The sequence below is a fragment of the Dryobates pubescens genome, chromosome Z (assembly GCF_014839835.1).
Source record: "Dryobates pubescens isolate bDryPub1 chromosome Z, bDryPub1.pri, whole genome shotgun sequence".
NCBI classification, from domain to species: Eukaryota; Metazoa; Chordata; class Aves; order Piciformes; family Picidae; genus Dryobates; species Dryobates pubescens.
This window is the reverse complement of record NC_071657.1, coordinates 54,303,676-54,331,309: the sequence shown is the minus strand read 5'-3', so window position 1 is coordinate 54,331,309 and position 27,634 is coordinate 54,303,676. Positions and strand designations below refer to the sequence as shown.

Sequence of the window (27,634 nt, the reverse complement as noted above, 5' to 3'; positions counted from 1 at the left end):
TGTCTGTTTTTATTCCTTTGGACATTTTAACAACTATTATGCTGTGTCTGCACTGAAATTTCTCTATCACATTCATACTGATGCATAAAAAGGTGGTGAGGGACTTTTTAGGGTGTCAGGTAGTGATAGGACATGGCTGAAATGGATCCAAGCTAGTGGAGGGGAGACTTAGACATTAGGAAGAAGTTCTTCACCATGAGGGTGGTGAGACACTGGAATAGGTTGCCCAGGGAGGTGGTAGAAATTCCATCCCTGGAGGTTTTAAGACCAGGCTGGATGTGGTTCTGACCAACCTTACCTAATGTGAGGTGTCCCTGTCCATGGCAGAGGGGTTAGAACTAGATAGTCCTTGAGGTCCCTTGAAAACCTGACAATTCTGTGATTAATATTCTCTCTCATCTAGCATGTGTCTCACTCCTATTTTAATAATTTGTTTCTTTGTATGTTATAGGTGTTAGCTCAGATGGTAAAAAAGTAAAAATACTATAATTACTGACAGGTTGAACTTGATGATCTTTGAGGTCTTTTCCAACCTTATTGATTTTATCATCAGATCTTCCTGAAGTACTGTAACAAACCATCTTTTCTACCATCGACTAGAGGGTACTGGCGCATATGACTCTCAACTAGTTTTCATTGTTGGCAATGAAAATGATAATTTGTAAAGATGGACTGTGTCATTTTGTTTCTATGACATCAGATCTTCTGTATGAGGATAAAGACATTTGCAGACATCAGCAGCCTAAGTTCTAAAATATACAAAAAGCCACATTTTAAACTACTATTGCTTACAGGAACACCAACTCAAGCTCTAATAAATGAAATTGTAATGAAAACGAGCTGGCTACAGAGGGTTGTTTAGATGCGTGCTATTCATGTATTTAACCATGCACTATCTTGATGAGAACCACTGCCTCCTACAAAACCCCAAGCAAACATGCTGTATTCTCTTGTCTTTTGTGATTTTCAGCTGCACAGACTGAGTTATCCATCATACATTTGTAAAATGTGTATCTCCATCTGGCATCAAAATCCAGATAGCATGTTTTACTGTATAACTTATTTGAATAAAAATTAAACAAAACCAATTTTAATAGCTTACTTGCAAACAAAATGAGACAATGTAAGAGTCAGTTTACAAGATGTGATCAGCAATGTCCAAGGAGATGTGAGAACTCTGTCCTTGTTGGGCAAGATTTTGTCCTCAGGAAGAATGGTAACATGTTTAACAGAAATGAACTACTCTTTCTAAGCTATCACCACTATCCATACTTTATTTTGGCAGTAAAAAGTGTTAATACAGTTACTGAATTTACTTATCATAAAACCATTGTGAACAGAGCACTATATACAGATTACATTCTCCAGGTTATAAGGCTTCATGCAGTTATTGAACAGGCATAAAATCTTCAGCTGACAGGCCTCAGTAAATAACTGGCACCACTTTATACTCTAAGAAGAGAAAGCTTTCAATGTCACATACCGATTTTTTTTTAATGTCCTCCAGATCTTTGAGTTCATTTTCAATCTTTGTGATTAATTCCCTGAGTTCATCAAGATTAGTGCAAATAAGCTAAAAAACAAACGAACACAAATACTTGGTAATGTGGGACTTTCATAATGTACAATAAAAAGTAAAATCTAAAAAGCACATGTTATTACATAGTGTGTCCACTTGATTTTTGTTTTCTTACAGTATTTTTAAATGTAAAAAACCCAGGACTTTTTAAAAGGAAGAAAATCTATCAAGAAAATACTTCACTCTACAGACATCAACCAGATCTCTGCCTGTAAGCTTCCATTTCAAAATGTAGGTATTTTCTTAAAAGTTCTGTGAATGGCAGCTACCACATTTGTCCTAAGTACAGTGATGAGTTGGAACAGGTTTGAGTACCAAACAACTCCCTAGTGAATTGAAGCATATTAACTTTGGACTATGCTGTGGTATACAATGTTATGACACTTGTTACTACTTCTTCCTGAATACTTCATTTACGTAGAATATTCATGAAAGAAAAAATGTCGAATCTATGATTTTTAAAAACTATCATATTCTTCTTCTTCCTGTCTTTAGAAAATAGCTTTTTACCTTTTACCTTTCAGGATATTTATGCTATTAGTTGAAAAAAATCATCAAACAGAAGTAATCTGTATGTTGAGGCTTACCATCATTTAGTGCAATTAAAGACTTGATGAGCTAGAAATTGCTAAGATGTTAGGTTCTTTGAGGTTTGCATATGTTAAGACTTGCTTCTTTCTGAACATCTTTGGTTGAGAAAGTTTTTATTACTACTGAGAACATAATGAACTAATTTAAGAAAAATCAAGTCCAAACAGGAGGAAAAAAAACCAAAAAAACCCCAAAAAACACCACCCCACCCCCCCAAACCCCAAAACAAACCACAAAAATGCTTTATCATATAATTGCTATTTTTTGCCCATATCGGTAAATAATAACATTTTATTTCAATTATGCATTATTTTATTCAATCACACAGCATTTTATTTCAATTACACATTTGCAAGTCTGTCCTGCACTTACGTTCCAAGTATACATGATGGGAACTGAAAGCCAAATACTGGCTTTTCTTTTCCCAACTGACCTGCAAAGACATATTATCTATGTATTACGATACAGAAAAGTCCAAGTTTGTTACATCAAGCCCTTAACAAAGGTCAATAAAGCATGGATAAAGACTTTCCCTATGTAATTACAATCCACTCCTTTGACTACATACCTGACAATTCAGTTTTTAAATGTTACCACTGTATTTTATTTTCTCCTATATGATACATTTAATTCAGCAGACTTGTGGTAGTTTTAGGTAGTTTTAGATTAAGCAGAACTCTGAACCAAACACAAATACAGTCTTCATTTGCTAGAAGTAGGTGACTTTCTGTCTAGGAACTCAATTCTAAAAAAAAAAGAGAGTTTGCAAAGAGGAGAATAATTTCACTGTTCTTAGTTGAATGCTATCCTGGAAATACCAAATCTATCTCTGACTCTGCTATAAAAAGCTCCTACATATCGTTAGACAATTCATGCAGCTGAACTTCTCATAGGTCTAAGTCCTGTTACCCATTTTCAGGACAGTTATTTGAAACACAAGAATCCAGTTTGCAAAACTGTTATCATGCATCAGTCCAAATTACACCAATAAGAAAAATTTCAATATAACATTTAATTGTCTTGGGGCTGGAGGTGAAAGGCAAAAGTAATCAAATATCTTAAATCACAATTTTAATCAGAAGAGGTGCACGTTTGATGCTAATATCTGTGTGTCAGTTACCCATTGGTAAAACAAGGAAGGCAACAGCAGCTCAGCATAGAGGATTTACTGTCAAAATAGTTTAGTATTTCAAATACTCCAACACTTCATTGAAAACCACTTAGAAAAGGTTCAAAAATAATTTAATACTTCTTCATTCACAGTATGAAATCTAGCTATTTCTCATAATGAGGATATTGTATGTTTCAGTTTTCCATGCTCATGGTTGTTAATTGCTTGAACTTAGCAATTCCATTTTCTGTAAACACTGTCTATGTTATTTTGTATGTTTTAACAGGTAAGTTAACATGAAGGGTGGAAAAAATAACAGTGTTAATACTACAATCTAATTACTGTCTCATTTCAATAGCTCACTGGTAGTTTCACATACTGCTCTTAAGGACGTCTTATAATTTATCGTGAGAATAAGAATCTGAAGAGAAAAAGTGTTTCCTTTATGACTTATCAAAGGCAGTGAAAAATTAGTCACTGTTCTCTAGAAGACTACATGGTGTTTTAAATATTCATGGTGTAAATATTTCCATTAATGTTCATGTACTTAGTTCATGCTAATGACACCACAGATACTTTCACATCAGACACAGTGCTTGCTATATATGGGCTTAATTTTCACAGGCAATAAGCATCCCATTATTCAACTGAATACAATGGAAGCTTCAGATACTCAGTATCCCAGCCAAATTTTCAAAATTATTGTGTTCCACTTCTAGAAATTTAAGGACTGAAGACAGGAAATCTCCCCTGATTCTTGTACGAAAAGATAGAATGACCAAGATATATTCTTACTTGGGACTCTCCTGTGATCTGTTTTCCAGAACTTACAGATGAACTATGTCATTATAAAACCAAATCTGATATGTGGATCTATTCATAAATACAAATCTAGTATACTCCCCCAGGTCACTGATGCTCTCTCCTTGCCCCCTTAACATAAACCATTGCTTTAGCGTAACAGCAGGGGCTCACGCTTAAATTCAGGTTATATATAATGATTGTAATTTCTACTTTCATTTCCTGTGAACCTGCTCTTTCATTGCTGATAGACCCTATCTTAAAATAATGAAACTATTAAGAAAAGGTTAAACAGAAAAGCTGAAGTTAGCTCAGTTCCTTAAAATATGCTGCTTTTTACCTGACATAGTACATGTAAGTTCTATATAGCTACGTGCATATATGTGTGAGGGGAAAGGAGGAAAAACGGAGACAAAGTACTTATTTTCAAAACTAAATATATTTTGTAACTGGAAAAGAAACCCCAAAAAACACATTAGTGTCCCTCCTATAGAGCAATATCATTACTATAATTTTCTTTGAAACATTAATGAGCAATAGTAATGATAAGCTTGGAAAACAGTATTTCTTTTAGAAGGTAATACTCAACAGTCAATTAACACATGATCTATGAAGCTGTAAACACAATAATAAATTTTGAAGTATTACAAACAGGACAAAGTTTTGTGTCTTTTTCCTTGGTAAAGGTAATTTAATTGGCATCTGCTTTAGTTTGGGGGTATTTTTTGTTTGCTTGGTTGGTTGGTTATACTGTGTTTGGTTTCTTTAAAGCAATCTTCAGACAAGACATTAATATAAGATGTGAAATCACATACAACAAAGGAGTGATGTTCACTGACCTATGCCTTCATTGCTTTGTCCATGATATTCAAGCTGTGACAGTGAATAGAAAAGCATGTGCAGTATGTTTTGTGATTCTGTGCTTTGCTCAAAAGGTGATTTAAATATGGTATTATAAATGTTAGGATTAAGAAGAAGAATTATTTCTAAAATTTTTAATGGTTTATTTTAATATATGATCTGGGTCACCAGATATATATACATTTACAGGCTCTACAAATCCTAGTAGTATTCCCAATATAAATATTTGTTTTAATATTTGCAAATACTTCTACAGTATTGTTTAGAAGTTTCTTAATAAGATTGAACTGCTCATATTAATTCATAGATTCAAAGATTGCATTCACTTGGAAGGGACGCCCAAAGGTCATCTTGTCCAAGCCCCTACAATAAGCAGGGACTCCTTCAAATATGTCAGGCTGCACAGGGCCACATCAGCTCTGTCTCCAGGGGATTCAACCACATCCCTACAACCTACTTACAGTATTTCCCTACTCTCATTGTACAGAACTTCTTTATCTCTAACATAAATCTACCCTGCTCCAGCTTAGAACCATTGCTCTCATTCTACCACTACAAGCCCATCTAAACAGTCCTTCCCCAGCCCTCCTGCAGGTCCCTTTCAGATACTGAAATGCAGTTAAAAGGTCTCCCTGAAGCCTTCTCCCCAGGCTGAACACCCCCAATTCTCAGCCTATCTTCACCAGACAGGTGCTCCAGCCCTCTGATCACCTTTGTGGCCCTTAGCTTTCCCTAGAACACATATAAACCCTATCTTTGATCAAAAGATCCAGCATCATTTTATTACATTTCAATTAATATTTCACATAGGTAAACTTAATAATGTTAATTTTTACATTTAGATATGTAAATAAATTTTATATTGGATATGTAAATGTTAAGTTTTAGATAGTCTGCTAAACAGAATACCAAAATGCAGTAGCTTAATAGTGCAAAAGTTTTTAAGTTAAGTGTGTGGCATGCAGGTAGTGTGCTGGGAAAACAAAATTCTTAGACACCGTACGCAATTTTTGAGGCTGCTAAGAAACATTTTAGCCACTACCACTGGAATACAGACAAAAGTCAATGTATATTTAAATATCAGTATTTTCTCAATATTGACAGTTAGTAACCATTTTTATCACCAAAAATTCTACTTGGTTCACCTGAAACACATCATCATTAGGAATAAATTGATTCAGTGTCAGGATTTTACAAAACAGACATAGCATGTGTCTGTTGCTCAAAATAGCACAATTGGTTTCTGAGGAGGAAAAGAAAATAAAAAAAGGAAGCAAGCATGCACAGACACAGTTTGACTTAGAACTGAAGTACTTCTATGACAGTGCCATAAGCCAACATTATCATAACTAGTACTCTTAGGGCTCTCATGTCTAAAGGCCACATGCAGATAAGGGGTAACAACAGTTGCAAGTAAGATAAGCACAGAGGCTACACGTGTTTTGCAAGTCCTTTGGTAAATCAAGCTAGATTTCAATTCAATGACCACCGTGCATATCTTATACTTTTATACCAGAAAATTTTATCTACCTTAGTAGTTCCATGAACAACCCCTAGTTTTTACACATATTGTCCTGTAGCAGATTTATCTGGGATGTTAAAATATAGTGTGAAACAGTGTGCAAGCTGCACATAATAAAAAAATGTTAAAACATTCTCTATGAAGAAAACATGAAATGCACTTTTAAAAAGTCCTATCAGATTAATCCTTTTGAACTAGAAGAAGAAAATTAATCTTTGAATAGGATTTCCATAGTCTCTGTCAGAAACTAAAGGGTTTATTTTACAGACATTCAGACTTCAAGTGCTTAAAACAAGATTTAAAATAATTTACCTGAAATTCTGGTATGGTAGACTTTGTGACACTTTTCCTCTTCTTTGTGATTGCTTTTTTAGACACGGATTTTTTTCCTTAAAAGAGAAAAGCTTCATAATGATGTTTGCTGTACTTCATTAATAAACCCAAATTACATACAGACTTGAAAGTTAAGTTGTAACTAATAGATGGCTGACAAGTTGAATGAGACTCGGCAAAAGCAATTACTAAACACACATCTGTAAAGGGCTGTCTTTTTGGAGATAAGAAAAACAACCAACCAACCAAATAAATAGAAAGAACAACCCCATTATAATACCCAAAATATACCATGTACAAACTTAAGTTGTAAAAGAGACACTTAGATCATTGTTCTAAGAGGAGGAAAACCCAGAACTTATGCCACAAAATGAATAAATACAGCATCTTACCTGTAAGATTTGTTCTCTGAAACTGTAAAATGAACCACACATTAGGGCCTGAGACCACAGGATCTTATAGTAAAAACCACCCTCAAAGTATAAGCAATATCTAGAAATCCTTGAATTAACAAGTTACTGAAATCAGATTAGTGATCTGTTTTTTCTGTCTGTAGCAAAACTTAACATTTTAAAAGAAAGCAAAGACCTTCCTATAATGCCTTTCTCATCCCACTGCACTACAGAAGAACACCAAAGTAACAAAAAACTTCCTTGAAGGTAAGCCAAGTGTTTTACTGCCTATAGTGTCAGGGTTCACACATCATGTATATCTCTCAAATCAAACAGTAATGTTACCAAGCCATATATGCAAGGTAATTAAGTTTCCTATATGACTATTCCTACCTTCACAGGGCAAATTTAGACAAGTTAACTTCTGACCTGTTCATTCAGACCAAAACTAACACTTCTAAGATCACCTCTTTGCTTATATTTGGGAGTCCTAAGCAGTAATTAATTTTTGTCTTTTATAATTAACATTTTTTTATAACTCTCATAAAATATGAGGAATTGGTATTTGTTGTGAAATTGAATAATTACAGGCACTTGGTAATAACATAAACACAGGCAGATTTGATATTAGTTAATATATTGGCAGGAAATGCATTTAATTTTTTCATTATAGATGCTTGCTTGTGTGTGCAAATGCATACATATTGTGTATATATATATATATACACATATATATACACATATATATATATATATATATATATATATATATACACACCCCTACTCATAGATGCCTAGGCATTTGTATTTTCAGTTGATTACACTGTGAGTTTCCTGAGTATTTTACCTGAATTGGAAACAAAACACACTTACGAGAAAGGGTTTGAAGGATATGGATTTGAAACACCACATAAACTCAAACCACATAAAAATCAATAAATCAATCAAGATTTGAAACTCTGCATACTAACTACACAACAAAATTCATAGAGTTCTCAATTATCAAAAATAAGCACACAGGTTTCAGATTACAGAACTAGCAATTAAACAGAGAAGCATGTTTATTAGACATGCTCAAGCATTTTGACAGCAGACAAAGAAGTCATTATCTTTTTTAATGTATTTTAAGAGTCCAGATACAGTGAAAACCTGATTGCTACCTCTGAGAACAGTGCTGTCAATTTAAAGAAATAAAGCAGGCATCTAATATAAACTTTCTTGACAAATCAACTCAAAACTACGTCTGGTCATATGGTGGTTCCTTGATAGAGCCCTGTAAAAGAATGTTATCTGGCAAGAACATGAAAGGATTTAAAAATGAGGCAGCTGGACTGCCTTGCTTCTTTGCTAAAAGACCTGAATATGATTAAAATTAAAATTTTGCAATGTATTTTCCAGCAAACATTTTCTAGGGTATTTTAAGCATCAGGTGCCATATGATACAGTGTACTTGAAAAATTAAAAGAGTTAACAGAAGTATACTCTCTTTTCTCCATTATTTCCAAAAAAGAGGGAAAACATATTAAGAAGAAAGTAAGCATTTCTTCCTTTGCAGCAGCATCTGAAAAGCATACAGCTGGGAAGATATGGGGTAACACACAGAACAAAAATAATAATGAAACAAAAATTAACAGAGCACAAGAGTATAACATGAGGGTTATCATAAAGCACACCATAAGACTTACACAATTCACAGGCTGACATCTGCCATGGACAGAGCAGGCTGACATCTGCCATGGACAGAGCAGGACCACAGTCTCTTTCCCACTTTGTGACTATTCACACCAAACATCCCAAGGCACAAGCACATATCACATACCAAAACACTACAAACGGGATATACAATGGTTAAGAATTAATATATGCATCAAACTAACTTCAGCCAACTCATCTTCTACCTTAATAATATCCTCATGAAATACCAAATTGAAATTCAGTAGCAGGTACAACAATAGTACTGACAACTGCTCTTTTAAAAATACTATCTACAGTCTTCTAAAAATAGTATTACTCATTTCCCAAGATTTTTTAAAAAAGAAAATGTCTCTAATAGCTTCTCAAGGGGAAAAAAACCCACAACAATTATGATAAAGAAAAATTTCTATTTAGTACTTCTCAACCAATACAACTACACCTGTGATCAGTTTCCAAACTGACTTTAGTCCCTAAGAATATTCCAATTCACTTAAGTGAAAAAATCTTTGGATAAAAATAACCAATGATCATATTTTCACAGCAAAAATCTCTTTAGATCTTATAGTTCAGGTTCTCAGATCACAAGCTGACACACTGAGCAAGAACACCACCAATGTTAAGGGGTGTCAGCCTCTATCAGTGAACTGCTAGTGGCCATGTTGCATGCAACATAACTACACAAACATTTCAGCTATGCCATCAAAGGGCACTCACTCAGCTTCAACTGCCAGGCGATAGATTGTCTGGAGGGTAAAATCACTAAAAGGTTGAACAAGCAATTAGCTGTGAATGGCAACTTCTCAAACCATTCCACTAAGGTCTGCTAGAACTCAGAATAATTCTGTATTCCTTTGCCCATAATCCTAGGCAAAGAGACTATTTAAAATGCCTTGATTTACTTCAGCAGATGAAGTAATGATTCTGACAGCATTCAAACACACTTCTAATCACAGTATGCTGTACCTCTCTGAGCATACTCAATGTGCAAATATATTTAAACAATGAGTGAAAGCAATCAGAGTTAAAAAACACTTTGAAGAAATAATGAAAAAAAATTCTAACAAAACACTTATAATTATTGTATCTTTAGGACACTTATTCCAATTCAACACATCCTGCTCGCTTCCCACTACTCAATCCCTACACCTTCTACTAGACATCACCCATTAACCACTTAAAAAGAGTTCTACATAGACAAAACAAGTGATTTCAGTACACAAAAAATCTCAGAGGGCCTGTGACACTAGTTATGAGCATAAAACAAACAAACAAAACCAAACCACTAGGGAGATTAGATCCAACTGATACAGAAGCTATCTCAGGTTAACCTTACTATTTGAGGGGGAAGAAGGAGGATAAATAAATAATATTTCAAATATCTTCTAGTCCTATTTTTACAGAACAATGTAACTAAACACAGTAGCACCTCAGTGGTGTTTTTGGAGATACTAACAGTGTTCATTGAGTACACTATTACGATTTCATAAAATACCTTATTTAATGCTTTGAAAGGAGCTGTTCCAGATCCAGAGTCCATACAACACAACAAAAATCCTTTACAACACTGAAGACAAAGATGAAGAGTACACTTCCAAGACAGGCACTACAAAATTGCTGTCAGGCTGTTACACTAATTTCTTCACATTCAAGCAGTGCAGGATTTCATAGACAAAAATATAATGGTACTCTACAACCTTAAGCAGGTAGACCACTATGAATCTTTCATAGCACAAGCATAGTGTATAGAATTTATGTCAAAGCTCTTCTAAAGATTTGTGCTATATTGGTGTCTTCTACACCAATGGAAATAAAATGGATTTAACTTCACTTCAACCTCTGCTTCCAGCACGCAACAGTTATTTCAAGCAGCTTCTGGATCCTCCTATTTTCTCAACCCTGTGGATGTTTGGAATTTCATCCAACCCCTGTTTCAAGCAAGAAGGCACAGAACTCCCATGCTTTTGCACTGTGCCTTGCACTGCAATCTTTGCTGTAACCTAGGATTTACTTCAGCATAGCTGAATCCACAGCCAACAAGCCTACCCACCCCTTCTACAGTCTAATTCAAGTACATTTCCAGCGCTATAGCATAATTGATCTAACTCCATGCTGAAAGCATTAAATAATGGAAAAAATACCAAGCCCAGTATTGCTGATAAATTCATGGTGACCAGAGTAGGCACATGGGCTGGGTAGAGACCCGGTGTTCTGCCTCGCCATGGCACTGGGCAGAATGTTAGGGGTAAGGCAGAGTACTAAAAGAAACTAGATCTTTCATGTCATGCCTAGGACAATGCCCACCACCTGCAGACAAAAAAAGACCAGTTTATTCCCTCCACCTGAACAGAAACATTATCAGATCCAGCAGATCAAGAAGTTAGAGACATAGGAAAAGCAAACATGGAGAAGAGGAATTTACATTTCTCACTGAACAGACCCATGACTTGTCTACAGTTAGGCTGCAAAACTGTGCCAATGCCAGCACAACAGGAGGCAGAACACTCTGTTACTCTTTTCTGGATTTCTACCTGCACTAAAGCATCTTCCTGAACAATACTGCCAATTAAAGGGAGTAATGCTATACTTGCAGCATTCTCTGATGTTGAAAACACATGTCATCAAAACTTACATTTGGAGATTAATGGTATCTGATACTGCTCTACAGTTACAGATATTAATGAAATTACACAAAAACTGTTTTCTGTATTAAATGTTAAAACCTTTATGACATAATATGGAATTTGAAAAACATTCATTCTACAGATGAATTTACTGTTCAGTCATATAAACCCACAAATTGAAACTGAAAAAGCAACTGCTTTAACCCCATGTTTTCAGTGGTATGGAACATTAGCTTGTTTTATAGTATGCTTTTGAAACACATTTGGGTCCTAAAATACATTCTGATACTGCTCAGCATAAAGCACAAAGTACACTATAATCCTGTATCAGATCACCATTAGCCTTGGTATTCAGATATTACAAAACCCAAGCCTTTTTAGCACTTCAGAAATCAAAGTTACTGCAAGAAAGAGATCACAGAACAGCTGTACAGGTCAGCGTAAGTAAGGTAACTGAACAAGTGAAAAGCCATCCGTGCACCATATGCAAGATATTAATAGGAAACTGAGAGAAGGAAAGTTATCTCTTGATCCCAGTTTTATTAATAATCTTAATTTCCACTGTGTCAATTAAAAGACAGGAATTTCAAACCGAAAGTATTCCCTGTATTTACACATTCCATTAGCATATTACAGTTTGCACTCATGGTGCAGGAGGTTAGTCTGGGATGCACTCAAAGACCAAAATTCTTTTACGTTGCAGACCAAGAATTAGAAAAAAAATACCCACAAGATTTTTCACTGAGGATTACAACGAAGATGGCAACCTATTTTAAATACTCCTACAGAAAAATAAAGGAAACTTGGTCCTCAGTTTTTTTCCAATAGTCCTGTATATTGCAGAGCCCCTATTTGGAGTTATTATTAGTTTTGTTATTGTTTCATTGTAAGAATTAATACAGTGATACATTTGGAGAGGTGCAACTCACAGGAGTGAATACATCACTTTTACTAAATACTACATAGATAAATTTCAACTGCAACTCTTAAAATTTATGTTTAGATGTAGGTAATGGATTTTTTTGGAAGGTGGAGATGGTAATTTATATGGTAGGAAAGTTTTTTAGGTAATCTGCACAAATGAGGTGGGTGCCTTGGTGACAGAGGATACAAAGAAGGTGAAGTTACTAAATCCCTTCTTTGTCTCCATCTGTACCTGTCCTCAGGAGCCCCAGACCCCTGAGGGCCCAGAGGAGGACATGACAAAGGAGGAGTTTTCCTTGGTTGATGACGACTGGGTTAGGGAACAGTTAAGTCACCTGGATGCACCTGCAGGTACTGAGGGAGCTGGCAGAGGTCATTGCCAGACCACTCTCCACCATCTTTAGTAAGTCATGGTGCACAGGAGAGGTGCCTGGGGACTGGAGGACGGCAAATGTCACCCCAATCTTCCAAAAGGGTTAGCAGGAGGACCCAGGTAACTACAGAATGGTCAGCCTCACCTCTATCCCTGGAAAGATGATGGAGCAACTTATCCTCAGCACTGTCCTTAGGTTCATCAAGGACAAGAGGGTCATTAGGAGGAGCAGTCAACATGGTTTTACCAAGAGGAAGTCATGTTTGACCAACCTGATAGCCTTTTATGGGGACATAACCAGGTGGATAGTTGATGATAGAGCAGTGGATATGGTTTACCTTGATTACAGTAAAGCATCTGACACTGTCTCCCACAACATCCTTGCAGCTAAACTGAGGCAGTGTGGTCTGGATGATCAGGTCATGAGGTAGATTAAGAATTGGTTGAAAGAAAGAAGTCAGAGTTTTGGTCAATGGGACAGAGTCTAGTTGGAGGCCTGTATCTAGTGGAGTCCCTCAGGAGTCAGTACTGGGACCAGTACTATTCAATATATTCATCAACAACCTAGATGAGGGAACAGAGTGCACTGTCAGCAAGTTTGCTGATAAGACAAAACTGGGTGGAGTGGCTGACACAACAAGGGCAAGTGTAGAGTCTTGTACTTGGGAAAGAACAATCCCATGTATCAGTATACGCTGGGGACTCACCCATTGAAGGTAAGGAGAAAAAGACCTGGGGGTCCTAGTTGATGAAAGGCTGACCATGAGCCAGCAATGTGCTCTTGTGGTCAAGAAATCCAATGCCTTTCTGGGGTGTATTAGAAGGGGTGTGGTCAGTAGGTCAAGAGAGGCTACCCTTCCCTTCTACTCTGCCCTGGTGAGGCCACATCTGGAATTCTGCACCCAGTTCTGGGGCCCTCAGTTCAAGAAGGACAGGGAACTGCTTGAAAGAGTCCAGTGAACAGCCACAAAAATGATTAAGGGAGTGGAATATCTTCCTTACAAGGAGAGACTGAGGGATGACCTCATTAATGTTTACAGGTATGTAAAGGGTGAATGCCAAGAGGATGGAGCCAGGCTCTTCTTGGTGATGCCCAGTGACATGACAAGAGGCAATGGGTGGAAGGTGAGCCATAAGAACTTCCATGTAAACATGAGGAAATGTTTTTTTCACTGTGAATGTGACAGAACACTGGAACAGGCTGTCCAGTGGGGTTGTGGAGTCTCCCCCTCCAGAGATAATCAAAACTGTCTGGCTATGTTCCTGTGTGACCTGCTCTAGGTGATCCTGCTCTGGCAGGCGGGTTGGACTAGATGATCTTTTGAGGTCACTTCCAACTCCTAACATTCTGTGAAATATTTGGAATCTAAACATTACCTGTTTTCTTAGCTTTAAATTTCACTCAACCCCTAGCTAAAATGCATCAGATCTCTGAATGCTCTTACCCTTTAAAAGGCATTTTGTTACAGAGATACTTGGTTTTGGCTCTTGCTCTTTAGCTGAAATCCAGCATTTACCTGTCTACAATGTTCTTGAAATAAGTCTGTTGCTTCAAAAACTGTAAGATCTGAAAGCACCAACAGTTTAGTCCATGACTCAAATGGAACAGAACAAGTGCCTCACATGACATAAAAAAATATACTGTAACTAGCTGAGAGTTTGAACTGACCTAAGGACTTTGTAACTCTGTTTTAAAAAAGCTTTAAAATTTTCCAGTGAGATAACTAAAATGAGGACTGTGCATCACCTATCTGAAACTCTTTAACTAGAGGCTGCTCACACCTGTAATAAGAATGACATCTGCATAAATTCTGTATCTCAATTGTTGGACTAAGCAGAGATGTAATCAGGCCTGCAGTCAAAGCAAGTAGCCTAAGACTGTGCAGTTCTAGTTCGTCATGTTACATAATTACTCCATGTTTCTTTGTAATTTGGATATGGTAACATCAGAAAGGGGAGAAAAAATTCCACAACTACCATGACATAAGATAGGATAAAAAAACCTTCAAGCTACAGTCTGATGCTAACCAGTTACATTCATTCTCCTAAATATTTTTGTAACAAACAAACTCTTCCAATTTATTATGTTCTGTGAAGACATATTCTGCAAATGAATCACAAAAACCCTGTTTTGTATGGGAAACTTTCAGATGAAAATTAACATCAGAAAAGTCTAATGCAGTAAGACTGTCCTGTTTAACAAAACAAAACATAGACTAAATTAGCTATGAAAACAATTTAAATAAACCAACCAAACAAACCAACCAAACAAACAAAAAAATCAGTATCCTCCCAATTTTTGTACAGGTAAAAACATCAACTTACCAGACTTGTGCTTTTTGTGTTTTACTTTCTTTTTAATTATAAACAGCTTGTTCTGAATCTCAGATTTGTAAGATTTGAATGGATGAAGATGAATCTCACGCTTTCTTTGCAAGTCATCAAGTTTTCTCTGTAAATTCTCATTTAGAATATCCTTCTTTTTTTTCTTTTTCTTCTTTTTTGCCTGTAACTTACTTAGTTTCTTCTTAATTTGCAAGGATTTCTCTAGCATTGTTTCTTTAGCAGTTTCGTGGTAATTTATGTTTTGGTTGTCATCATGAGTGCCATTGACATGCATTTGGCAAGCCTTCAGTGTGTTCTCCTTGAATGGACTAACCTCAGCTTTTACTCTGTTCATTTCAACACAATCTTGTCCATTTTCCACAGCCCTCATTTCTCCTGAACTAGCATGACCACACACAATCTCTCCTGAACTAATAAAATTCCTCAAATTCTCTTTATAGGAACCAGTTTTTCGGATGTCACAGACTCTTGAGGTCCTGATTTCACAGTTAGTCTCTGCAGTAACCCTAAAGCTACCTAAATTTGCTTTCTTGTCTGGACAGGTAACAACAGAGTCCATAGTTTTCTCTGCTTCTGTCTTGGAATGTCGTAGCAGCTGTTCTCTACCACCAGAACCAACTTCCCCATTGCTTCTGCATTCACGTTTTACTTTCTCCAGCTTAATACGTGACACCTTTTTAACTTTGATGGGAGGAGATGGGAATTCAGGAGCCTGAAAAGGTTTTTGTTTGTAAATCCGAACATCTGCACCACAGAACTGTGGAAAATGAACATATGCATTTTCCAAGTAGTCATAACCAAGAATTACTTCTCTGCATTCATGGATAGGTTGACCGAGGACGGCATCCTGAACATCCTTTTGTGTCTCATACACAAAATCACACAGACCTTTGAGCAGCCATACTTTTTGGTAGAACGGTAGCTCATGAAATGGTCTTTCCTCCAAAGGATTAACTTCCCCAAGGACTTTGAAAAACTGTGGACACAATCCAAGTTTTTCTGCAGAGCTATTAGGATTGTCAGTCTGCCCTACAACAGTATACCAGTGTTGCACTTTCTGTCTCAGTGCTGCTTCCCAAGTCCTGTAGGAAAGCGTAGGCCTGCGATGTAATGTAGATCTGCGATGAGGAGGACTTAACAAAGAAGTCATTATTTTAGACAAAAAAGCATTACACTGGGGCATAAGAAGACAACGTTCCAATTCATAGAATACTATTTCAGGTAAATTTAAAATCTGTTGTGCTAAACAAAGAAAATGACCAATAGCTGGAATCTCCCACATTGTCTCCATTCTTGTAGGTGCTGCTTGAGCTAAAAGTGACTTTTCCCATTCTTCTATTTCTTTCTGACTAGCTTCTTCTGCTTCTTTTCTTTCTTGCTCTCTCAACCTATTAAAAGAAAATTCATGAAAATTCAGATACTTATCTTGAAGTAATAATAGAGAGTATGTAAAGTTTTAACTCTGTTTGTCTTAAATTGGACTACACAACACATCAGTGCACCAAAATGGGAAATTATAGTCTTTTATTTCTATCACCACCATTTTAAAGAAGGGGAAAATGTAAGGGGGGGGGGGTGCGGGGAAGGGAAAAGGGAGATATCAATAGTGGTGGTTTAAATTTTTTTTTTTGGTTAATGTATTCCCTTCCCCAATCCCTTTTTTATCAGGATTAATTTCCAACTATTCACATAGAGGTCTGTGAAAACAAATTCCAGGTAAGTTTTGCTTTCAAATGGTTACCCTGTGGCTTGTATTACTTACCTTGTAACTCCCTCAGCAGACATGTATACATGCCTGTTCAGTGCTTCATTCACAAACAAAAGCCATTCTCCCCCCACCCCCACAGGAGTTACTAGTTGGTTTGCAATGGTGGTCAAAAAGGAAACAAATATCAGGATGCATGGAGAATGTGATGGAAAACAACATCAGAAATAAAATGTCATTACATTAAGAAATGGTTTGCCCTCACCTGAAAAACTGTATTCAGTTCTGGTCCCCCTATCTAAAAAAAGGATAGAGCAGAAATAGTGGGTATTCAGAGAAAGAGGTTATCAGTAATCAGAGGCCTGTAAAAACTTCTGAAAAATGAGGGACTCTACACAAAACACCAACAAGAGGAAACATGACAGCAATATATATAACTGGTATGATAGACCGGGCACTTGTTTTTACTTTTATTTGTAAATTCATCATGAAATTTAAGGCACAAGTTTCAGGGGAAGAAATGCTTCCACTTCAGATAATCGTGCAGAGCTTACCACTAACTTACTAGAACACAGGTTATATTAATTTAGTTTCAAAGTGAAAAATCAGAAATATGCCTGAATCAGAATATTAAGGGTTACTGGTAACAGGAGGGATTTTTTGTTGCTATGGAAAACTGATATTTTTACCCCAAGACATTACGATATGGCTGTATTTAAACTATTTTTTTCTAGAGTTAATCCAAAGCTTCTCACAACTTTTTTCCCTGAAGCTTCTATCACTGATCACTGCTAGAGATGATCACCTGCATATATTACTGATGTGGCCTGTTACTGGAATTTATGTGCTTTTATTTTCACTTTGCTAACCTCCAACTGTAGTTCCTCACATACAAGTAGCAAATAAATGCCATGTATCCATTCAAAGCATCAATGCTTTCCAAATTCAGACAAAAAGTAATGGCATATTAAAACCTTTTCTTTCGATAACATGAAGCTAATAGTGGCTTCTAGCACAAAGAACGTGTATTTGAAGCGTTTAATTGACTAGACACCTCATTAATGTAAAAAAATTCAACAAATACAGCTGTGGTGGATTGAAAATTCCATTACCACAATAGCTTAGCCCACATCTCAGCATCAATGCTGAATCTCAAATTTAAACTTTACATCCTCTGTGTATGCACAATTACATTCCACTGAATGCTTTGTCTTACAGAATTAAATTCCAAGTGATTTGTTACCATAATTTGAACAGAACTCAACACTGCATACATTCATCTTTGTTATTTATGTATCAAATGCATGTAAAACATAAAATTAAAATGTAAAATGAAACAGATCAGTAAATTCTCATCTGCACTTGCCCAATGCAGCATTAATTTAACCATATAATGAATGTGGTCTAATGACAAAGTCCCATTCCCATTCTAGGTGAATAAACCAATGAACTCAACCTGTACAAAATGGTATAGGTAAAGTGAGCATTTTTAAATTCTGACTTTTTATTTTTATGTGTTAATAGTGCATTAATAAATAAAAATAAAACAAATAACTTACAATCACTGCAGAGGGAATGACAAAGTGTTTTCAAAAATAAATTTCAAACAAACCTGAATCTCACTGCCTCCTCCCTCCTAATTGTAAAACATACTTCCAAACAACCTGCCACCTTCAAAAGGTATGAACTCTATTTTATCAGCATAGAAATAAGTTTAAATATGAATAGAGAGTGAGACAGAGTATTCATAGAAACAATCACAATTCCATGTCATTTAATAAAAACATGGCTGCAGGTGATCTGCAAGTGGCTTAAACTTATCAACCAGTAATTAAGGTACAATTCTCAAAATAGATACAAAATCCTACAGTAATTTCATAAAATCACAATTATTATAATATTTTAAAGACTTTTCCAGACAGACAGACTTATGTTTTGTTACTGGCAAAAAGTTTGACTTTTGACTTTTTTTTCTAAGCTGTTGTTTTATCACTGCCTCTGTAGTCATTCCATTTGCAGCAGACGCTCAAGAAAAAAGGTAAGTAATAATACACTTCCATGTCCTCATTACTGAGGTCTTATTACTAGCTGTCTGACTTTTAGAGGGCACAGGTTTTACCTGGTACATTTTTTTTGAGGAAGGAGCGGGGATAAAGAAGAGAGAGGAAGTAAGGTGAGTGAGCAGGAAGGAAAGGAGGTGGGGTAGGGAGAGAGGGGCAGAGGAAGAAACATTTGATATTTAGCAGGACAAATATCCTTAGACTGAGAAATTCTTTGGACAAACATATTTGGCTTTTATGCTGAGAGCAGTTGTACTGTTGTTTCATACTTCTGTTTACATTTATCAGGAATACATCTACAGATATACATTGTGTTTGCAATAACACTAAACTATTCTAAGGTTGAGTTGACATTTCCAGACTAACAAAGGACAAACATTCCTGTAATATGTCTGCAGCAGCTGATCTGAAGCTCAAGTGGACAAAACCATGGCACCTGACCTCAGATCTCTGCAAACATACTTCCCAAATAGAGATACCACCTAAAACAGAGTCCAGACACTTTATTACGCTTTTCTTACAATATATTCTCTTGACAGCAGATATATCTCAGCCACTTATTCTGTTTTACTTGCAACAGAGGCCTTAATTTGGAGAGCAGTCAAAGACTAGATTATACTTTTTCACTCCCAGTTACCACTTCTAACCCAATTAAGTGCTGAGTAATTTCTTACAGGTAAAAGGTAAGGCATTGGAAGTCTGAAGCCAAGGTACAGAAAACTGGTTTGTTTCTACAAACTTCTTTTAACAAGCTAGAAAGAAAGGAGTATACAAAATTGCAATATTATGAATTATTCTAAACTAAATCAAGGTTTAATAGTCAGAAGAAAATAAATTTGGAGATGCCCATGTGATAATTCTTCATCTGTAGTGCATTACACCTTATCATTAAATACTTTGCATTCTTCCACAGGACACAGTTCACTCCATGTCCACATTGTCATAAAAGGCAAAACTGACTGTATAACCATATCTCACTCCACAATTTGCTAATTTAAATGACTGACTTGCAACTGGAATTGAAATCTTTCAATGTTTTAACAAACGTGTCTGAAACTTATCTCACAACCATGTTTTCAGACATGATAAAGACACAGAGCAGCCTAGCAGAGTTTTCAATAAAGCAAAATAATACATAATCACAGAATGACAAGGATTGGAAGGGGCCTCTGGAAATCAAATCCAACCCCTCTGCCAGAGCAGGTTCACCTAGAGCAAGCTGCACAGGAACGTGTCCAGGTGAGTTTTGAATGACTCCAGAGATGGAGGAGTCTCTGGGCAGTCTGTTCCAGTGCTCCACTCAATGCTTAGAAGCTCTTCTTCCTGTTTAGATAGAACTTCCTATGTTCAAGTTTGTGCCCATAACCTCTTGTCCTGTTGCTGAGCACCACTGAAAAAAGACCCATCCTCCTGACTTCCATTCTGTAAGCGTTTGTGAGCACTGGTAAGATTGCCCTGCAGACTTCTGCCAGATAAAAAGCTGCAAGCCACTCAGCCTCTCTTCATAAGAGAGATATTCTAGTCTCTTAATCATCTTCATAGAATACATAGAATAAACCAGGTTGGAAGAGACCTTCAAGATCATCGCGTCCAACCCATCAACCAATCCAACACCTCCCAAACAACTAACCCACGGCACCAAGCACCCCATCAAGTCTTCTCCTAAAAACCTCCAGTGATGGCGACTCCACCACCTCCCCAGGCAGCCCATTCCAATGTGCAATCACCCCCAGGCAGCCCATTCCAATGTGCAATCACCCTTTCTGTATAGAACTTTTTTCTAACATCCAGCCTGAACCTCCCCTGGCGCAGCCTGAGACTGTGTCCTCTAATAGCCCTTTGCTGCACCCTGTCAGGCAGTTCCCCACCTTTCTTGAGTTGGGTATCCCAGAACTAGACATAATACTCCATAGAGCAGAGTAGAGGGGGAGGAGAACCTCCCTCGATCTGCTTGCCACACTCTTCTTGTATTCCAGGATACTACTGGCCTTCTTGACCATATTCCTGGCTCATGGTCATCCCACTGTCCAGCAGCATTCCCATGTCTTTTTTCACAGATCTGCTTTCCAGTAGGTCAGCTGCCAACTTGTATTATTCCTCCCTAGGTGCACTACACTACACTCACCCTTGTTGAACTCTGTGCAACTTTCCAGCTTCCATTCCTTGGTGTGTCAGCCACCACTTTCAGTACTGCACCATCAGCAAATTTGCTGAGGGTACACTCTCTTCATCCAAGTCATTGATTAATGTATCAAACAGAGCTGGACCCAGTACCTGTGAAGAGGTCTGATAAGTCAGACATGGCTTCCCTTTGGTGAATCCATGCTGACTACTTCTGACAACCTTTTCCTCCACATTATTTGAGATGATGCCCAGGACAAGCTGTTCCATCATCTCTCCAGGGATAGAGGTGAGGCTGACTGGCTTGTAGTTTCCTAGGTCTTCCTTCTTGCCCTTTCTGAAGACTGGAGTGACATTGGCTTTCCTCCAGTCCTCAAAAATGTAATTCCCATTGAAATAACCAGTTAACTCCTATCATTCACTAGTGATTTAAAAAATTTCAGTAGGAATCTGCCTCTATGTTTTGGTATCCCAATGCCTTTAAATAGGCAGGCATTTCAATATACATAATGATTTCACAATTAGTTATTGTTAACTAATATGTAAGCTAGCATGTAATCATAGAGCTAAGTAGAACTGAGTGGAAATGTAATTTACAATCCAAAGAAGATATTCAATATTCTGATAACTTTTTTTGTCAGTCTTGTTTATAAGCTTTCCTTTTGTTCAGTTCTAATTAAGTAGATCTTGTTTCATACACATATATATAAACACACACACATATATACGTAGGGGGTGTGTGTGTATATATATATATATGTATATTTACTTGTTGGGTAATAAATGCTTTTCCTGCTGTACAGAAACTATTAGCTGAAAAATAGTGAAATTAGCTTTGCAAAGACATCTCAGTTTTTATATGTTGAGTTTGCCATGATGAATGCATCATATGGAGAAGGTTAATGAAGAAAAAATGAAACACTGTGCAAGAAATGGACAAACTATAAGAAGAAAAAGAACACTCTACAAAGGATAGCTATTATAACAAACATAACGAAGCGATTTGCAGTGGGATTTCCATGAACTTAACTTTAAAAAATACACTTCAGGATATTCTTCCAAAACATGCAGTTGAAAAAAAAAGCTTATAGAATCAATTTGAAGGATTTTGGTGGGGCAGAGGGGGGAGTCTACAACCATTTAAAATATTTCATTTACTGTAGTCCTTTCTACCCGTAAGATTTGGGCACTCTTCTTTTACAACTATGATGAAAGACTAAGTGAAACAATCCAAAATAATAATCAACAAAATAATCACTATCCACTCATTGAAGTAGCTCTTTAGTTTTACGAATACAGTTCAAACCATGAATTCTACTGGGATTCATTAAAATAAATATGAATTCTGCATTAACATGTTGTGGCCTGAAAAAGAGATGCAGATAGCTGTCAGAATCACAAGTTTTCACGTGAATTCTCCATGTAGATTTAGTATAAGCTTTAAAAAGGTATAAATACAATTTTATTTCAGTAAACTTCACTCCTACTACAAAGAGTGAGTGAAGAGCCAAATTCAGTAATGAAAATTCACATCTGCCAATGGACCAGAACTGTAACTCTAAGGAATACTGCAATGGGGTTACTAAAAGCATGGCACTGTGCTCTCCAATTAAACTACTCAAGGAAGCAATCTTGCATATAAGTTCAAAAGTATCTATTCTGCGTCAAGCTCAGTGTGCCTGACAAAAAGAAGCTGTGTAATAATTTTCTCTTCTGAACAGATAACAATATACTCAACATAATCTATACTTCAGCAATAATGCAAGGAAGTTTAGGAAGTTGTAATATATTTTTTAATAGTGTCCCATTCTAGGGTTGTGTGTGCATTTATATCAACACTTCAAAAGTTTGTATATGGTGTATCATATGGTCTTTACTGTTCATTCTATAGGCCTTTGTATTTGTATTTTGATAAGCTGGGAAAAAAATGGTATAGAGAGATCTTAGGTACTTTGAAAATATTATGGTTCCATTAGGAAATATGAAAAGCTAAGAAAATATCTGAAGCATGATTATTTTGGGGAGATCAACAGAGGTACCTACTGATATTTTTATAGAATCCTAGTAAGTCTCACAGTTAAAAAATTTAGTGTGTAAAGAGGAAAGCTAGTTGTGATCTTTTTCTGTTATTATACAATGTTCTGCAGAATTAACCACTGTAGAGAATGCTTTGCACAGGACCTATGAGAATATCCAGAGACATGGATGTAAGTGTTAGTTACTACAGTTTTGGATGAACATACTTAAAATGGATGTATGAAAGCAACATTTTTCTTTCATCAGTGAATATGTTCTACTGACTCTATAGATTAATTAAAATCCAAGTAGAAAGCCATTTTCACAAGACTGATAACAAGTTCAGAGATCCGTTCAACACAGAGTTGAACACAAAGCAAGAGAATTTTACCAGAGAAACAATAAGCCCCATGATATTTGATGTTTTTTCACAAAGTATGATGTGTATTAGAGGCAGATTCACCTATTTCTACAGAAAAAAAAAGTACTGGCTAACATTTAAGTCATCAAAAACTTGCATAGCTTCAAAGCTGTTGAAAATAAATATCACCTGCAATGTAAGTGAACTGGAAAAATCTCCAAGACTGTAAACTTTTGAAAAACATCTAGAGTGCTACATGCTCCACATTCAGAGACAGCCTCTCAAGTTCCTGTTCAAAGTATACAAGCTTATAAGCTTCATTTTCCTCAGAGTGAAACATACCACAGTCAACACTAAACACTGTCTGAAATTAAATACTTCTTAAATCCATGAAAACTGCAGAATAGCACAGTATTAATTACACACACATTCTAAATTTGCTAGCTAACTGACAAGCTGAAAAAGCACATCATACATTTTACAGGCTAACAGGTGTGACACTGCTAGATAATTTGCTTCTGCCTATCACTGAAGGAAATAGTGACATTACAGAATTATACTGCAGTTAAGCATTCTGGTAGCTTTTAACCTAATTATTGCATGGGAAACAATCCAAGCAAAGGTATAATAAGCTGTGACTAGGCAAACTACCATGCATACTTTCAGTTAGTGTTACAAGTTTCACAATCCTAAGAAAAACAGCAGCTTGAGTTTAATTTGATGGTTATATGACTACCACTTTTTCAAATAAGTAGTTATAAAAAAGTAATTTTATGCTTTGTAAATGCACTGTATTGACGTCCTAAGTCATTAATTAATTTAAGATAAAGAGTACCACAATATTCATTTACCTGAAAAAGCCCTAAGGAACTTGCCCCTATAGAGAACTAGAAAAAATAATTCTATAAACCCACAACAAAACAGTTTTTCCTATTACCTCTTTTCCTCTTTTGCTCTCAGCTGTTCTTCTTGTCTTACAACCTGAACCATCACAGACTCAAACGTGCCTGTTGACAAGCCCACTAAATTGCAAGGCACAGAACGACGTCTTGTTGAAATGCATCCTCCTTTCTCATCTTCCAGGCCATAGCATCCTCTGGAAGTTGCAGCTATTGATGTTTTCTCTCTTAAATGCCTAGGAGAAAGAAAGCAAGCTGGTTCACAACAATGATTTCACTTACCAACAGTACTTCAAAGCCTACATTATCAAAAATAGATCAAGTGCATTTACTCAGAAAAAAAGCAATTATTTTTCATCTGCCACTTTTCCTACTTTGAAGATTCCTTTATTAAATTTTAAACTCAAACCAAACAAATTACCATGAGTTTTCACAACTGGTAAGATTGGTGGATATTTTTCTCAAGTAATAAAATATACTATTTTGGGATTGTGTTTCTTTTATTTCCTGTTAATTAATCCATAAATATTTGAAAAGAAAATACTTCCACAAGACTTGAGTTAAGAAACTACCATTTTAGAACACATCTAAACATCTGGAAAAAAATCCCAACAAACTTGTTTGTATTGATGGGGAGGTGTGTGTGTGTGGGGGTGTGTCTGTGTGTAAAAAGAGCAGTTTCCTTTTATTAAAATGAGATGAAAAGCGAAACACTACAAATTTGGTTATAAAGATATGTTTCACCTTACACTGTTTTCAGTACTCTGGCAAAACTGATATGAAAAGTAGCACCCTATTACACAACCTCTGAAAACATTTGTGGGAAGGTGGAAAAATTTCTATTTGACGAGGGAGTACATAAGTTGATTTCACTGCCTTATGGAGATGATAATAAAATTGATTGAGCACCCTCAGATTCTACAGAATTCAATCAATAGTCATATTACTCAACAAAGCCTTCAACAAAATGTCTTTCACTTCAATACAGTTGAGATGTTAGTGACACAACATACTGAAATTAATTGGCACAAACCTTCCAAGCAGCATTTGTTAGCTATTTATTTGCCTGGCATAACTCTTTTAAAACAGGAATTCTGATTTTTTTTTTTAAATCAAGCAAACTAGCAACATTCATGCCCCATTAAGTTTGGCCCCTTCCCTTTTGTTTCAAACTGTCCCAAAATTACTGTTATTCAAAACACAGCATGGCTAAACCAACACAGATTGCATTAAATCCGGTTTATTCGGTTTAATTCTGCACCACGTTCTTCCAGTGTTCCTAGTAGGCTACATTAACTGGAGGCTAATGCTGTGTGTTACTAGGAAGTTCAAGGTTGACAGAGATACACAGCTTTACACATTTCCTAGTATCGTTCCTTCTTCACCTTCACTCCTTACCAAAAAATGCTCCTGGTTTTTACATGTAAAATAGTATGTCAGTCAGAAGACTGGGGACCTTTGATTGTAAGGAGCCACCATGGTTTTCTGAATATGATCAAACTAAACTTAAGTCAAAGTCATGAGAAAACATGTTACTTCGTCCAAGGTTTAACCTCACCTTTTTACCATATAGCTTGACAGCTTTCTGTGCTTCTGCTGCTTTGGCTGGTAAGTTCCTGCCAGCATCTTATACTTAAATATGTAACAATTTACATTTTGCCATTTAAAACTGTAATATGCAAAGTATGATCTTTATGATTATTTATCATAATCTTCATTTAAAAATATGCCATTTTAAAGCTGGTACACTGGCTCAAGATTTTTTCTTATTTTAAAGACAGTAAAGCTTTCACAATTTTGAAGAGCCTGATTTTCACACTGAGCTTGGATAGCATCACTTGCCACTGACAGCCTAAGAAATGGTGCATTTGATGTCTTGTGTAAAGAAGTGTGCCTCCATGTTTATAAAAGAATTCTTTCAGAATGAAAATATTAGCCAGAAGATGCTGGGCCCTATTTTGCACTGGAATTTCCAAAGCATTTGGAATTCACATTTGGAAATATTTGTAAAAAATGTTCCTCTTTGTACAAGCATTGAGAGTTCAAGTGTTTTGTTGTGGATTTTGGTGGTGGTGATTTTGTGCTGAGGGTTAGATGCCTTTGTTGTTGTAGCTGCTTTGAGGGGATTTTGTGTTGTTAGGGTTTTTTAAAACATGCAAATAGTACACACCCTCCTGTTCTACTTTATGTAAACAGCATCTAGCGGGGCTCCTAGTTTTCCACACCTACCGGGACAGCAGCGCCAGCTTCTGTTCCAGCATCATCTCCAGCTTCTGGGCCTGTTTGGAAAGCCAGTGATCTACACCGTGCAGCCGGTAACATGTCTCCAGCATCAGCCGGAAGTCACCCACGAAATCTGCTATCCCCTTGTATTGACCACTGGAAAATTTCTCTTCCATCTTCAACAGCCACATTCCAGCTGGCAACTGCTGAAAGGAGTGACTGCTGTTACGACTCGACAAGGAGCCAACTCCTTCTTCCCCAGGGTATGCCTGATCCGCTAAGGGCTTCAAAAACGGTGCTGTTAGAGGCCGGTACTTCTCCAAGAGAAACTCGCTCAAGATGCGGTATCCCTGCTGCAGCTCGGGATTCAGGCTCTGCTCCCAGGAGCGGCCGTCGCTCTTCCCTTCCCCATCCTCTCCCTCCTTGTCCGGCTCCTCCTCCCTGAACCGAAGGCGGCCAGCCGTGGATCGATCTGCCGAAAGGTCTCCGCTCGCGGCGGCCGCGGGCTCTGCAGAGTCCATGTCTCCCTCCCCGCGGACGAATACGGCCTCGCCTGCCCCAGGAGGGGTGCCGGCCCCGAGCCGGGTCTTTAGCATCAGCTAGGAACCTCCGCGCTGTGTCTCGTCCAGCCGGTGAATCGACATCAGGCTCACCTATGTACAGAGACACAATTCAGGCCCCCACCGCTCTCCCTCGCGACGGCCTCAGCCCCGCCCCCAGCTGCGAAGGGCGGGACGCGACTGCCGAGGTGGAATCAGCAGCCGGCCGCCGCGTCGGCCCGCCTCCGGTCTTCCCCAGGTATCCGGCTGCCGCACCCTGGCCTGCGTAAGGCCCCGCCCGCCCGGGCGCGGCGCCCGAACGCAGCGTCCTGTCGCTGAGAGGCAGCATCCCTTGTCCCGTACCCTGCCCCAGGCTAACCTCATCCCCTCGCTCCCTTCCCCGCCTTCGCCCCCTCGCCGTGACAGGATATCCCTCCTCAGCTCGCCCCGCGGAGAGCAGGCGGGCGGCGGGTGCCGTCCTCAGGCTGGCTGCCCCCGGCCAGCCCGTGTCTGTGCGACGAGCTCTTCCCTTCCTCGCCTCACACCTCGCCGGCACGCGGC

At 37.4% G+C, this 27,634-nt stretch overlaps 1 protein-coding gene across 2 annotated transcripts in view; it reads right to left on the bottom strand.

Moving 5' to 3' along the window:
- Nucleotides 1-27,234, bottom strand: part of KIAA2026 (KIAA2026 ortholog) — a 46,400-nt gene extending 19,166 nt beyond the window's left edge. The window contains exons 1-5 of one of the 2 annotated variants that reach the window (XM_009908977.2): nucleotides 26,541-27,234; nucleotides 24,350-24,547; nucleotides 15,129-16,537; nucleotides 6,778-6,854; nucleotides 1,484-1,573 (exon numbers count right to left, since the gene is read on the bottom strand). In XM_009908977.2, the coding sequence (XP_009907279.2) occupies nucleotides 1,484-1,573; nucleotides 6,778-6,854; nucleotides 15,129-16,537; nucleotides 24,350-24,547; nucleotides 26,541-27,130 (2,364 nt within the window). In that variant the 5' untranslated portion in view covers nucleotides 27,131-27,234. Of the gene's footprint in view, nucleotides 1-1,483; nucleotides 1,574-6,777; nucleotides 6,855-15,128; nucleotides 16,538-17,119; nucleotides 17,155-24,349; nucleotides 24,548-26,540 lie in introns of those variants that run through there. The other variant, XM_054178123.1, reaches the window with a different exon arrangement.
- Nucleotides 27,235-27,634: the final 400 nt, after the last annotated feature.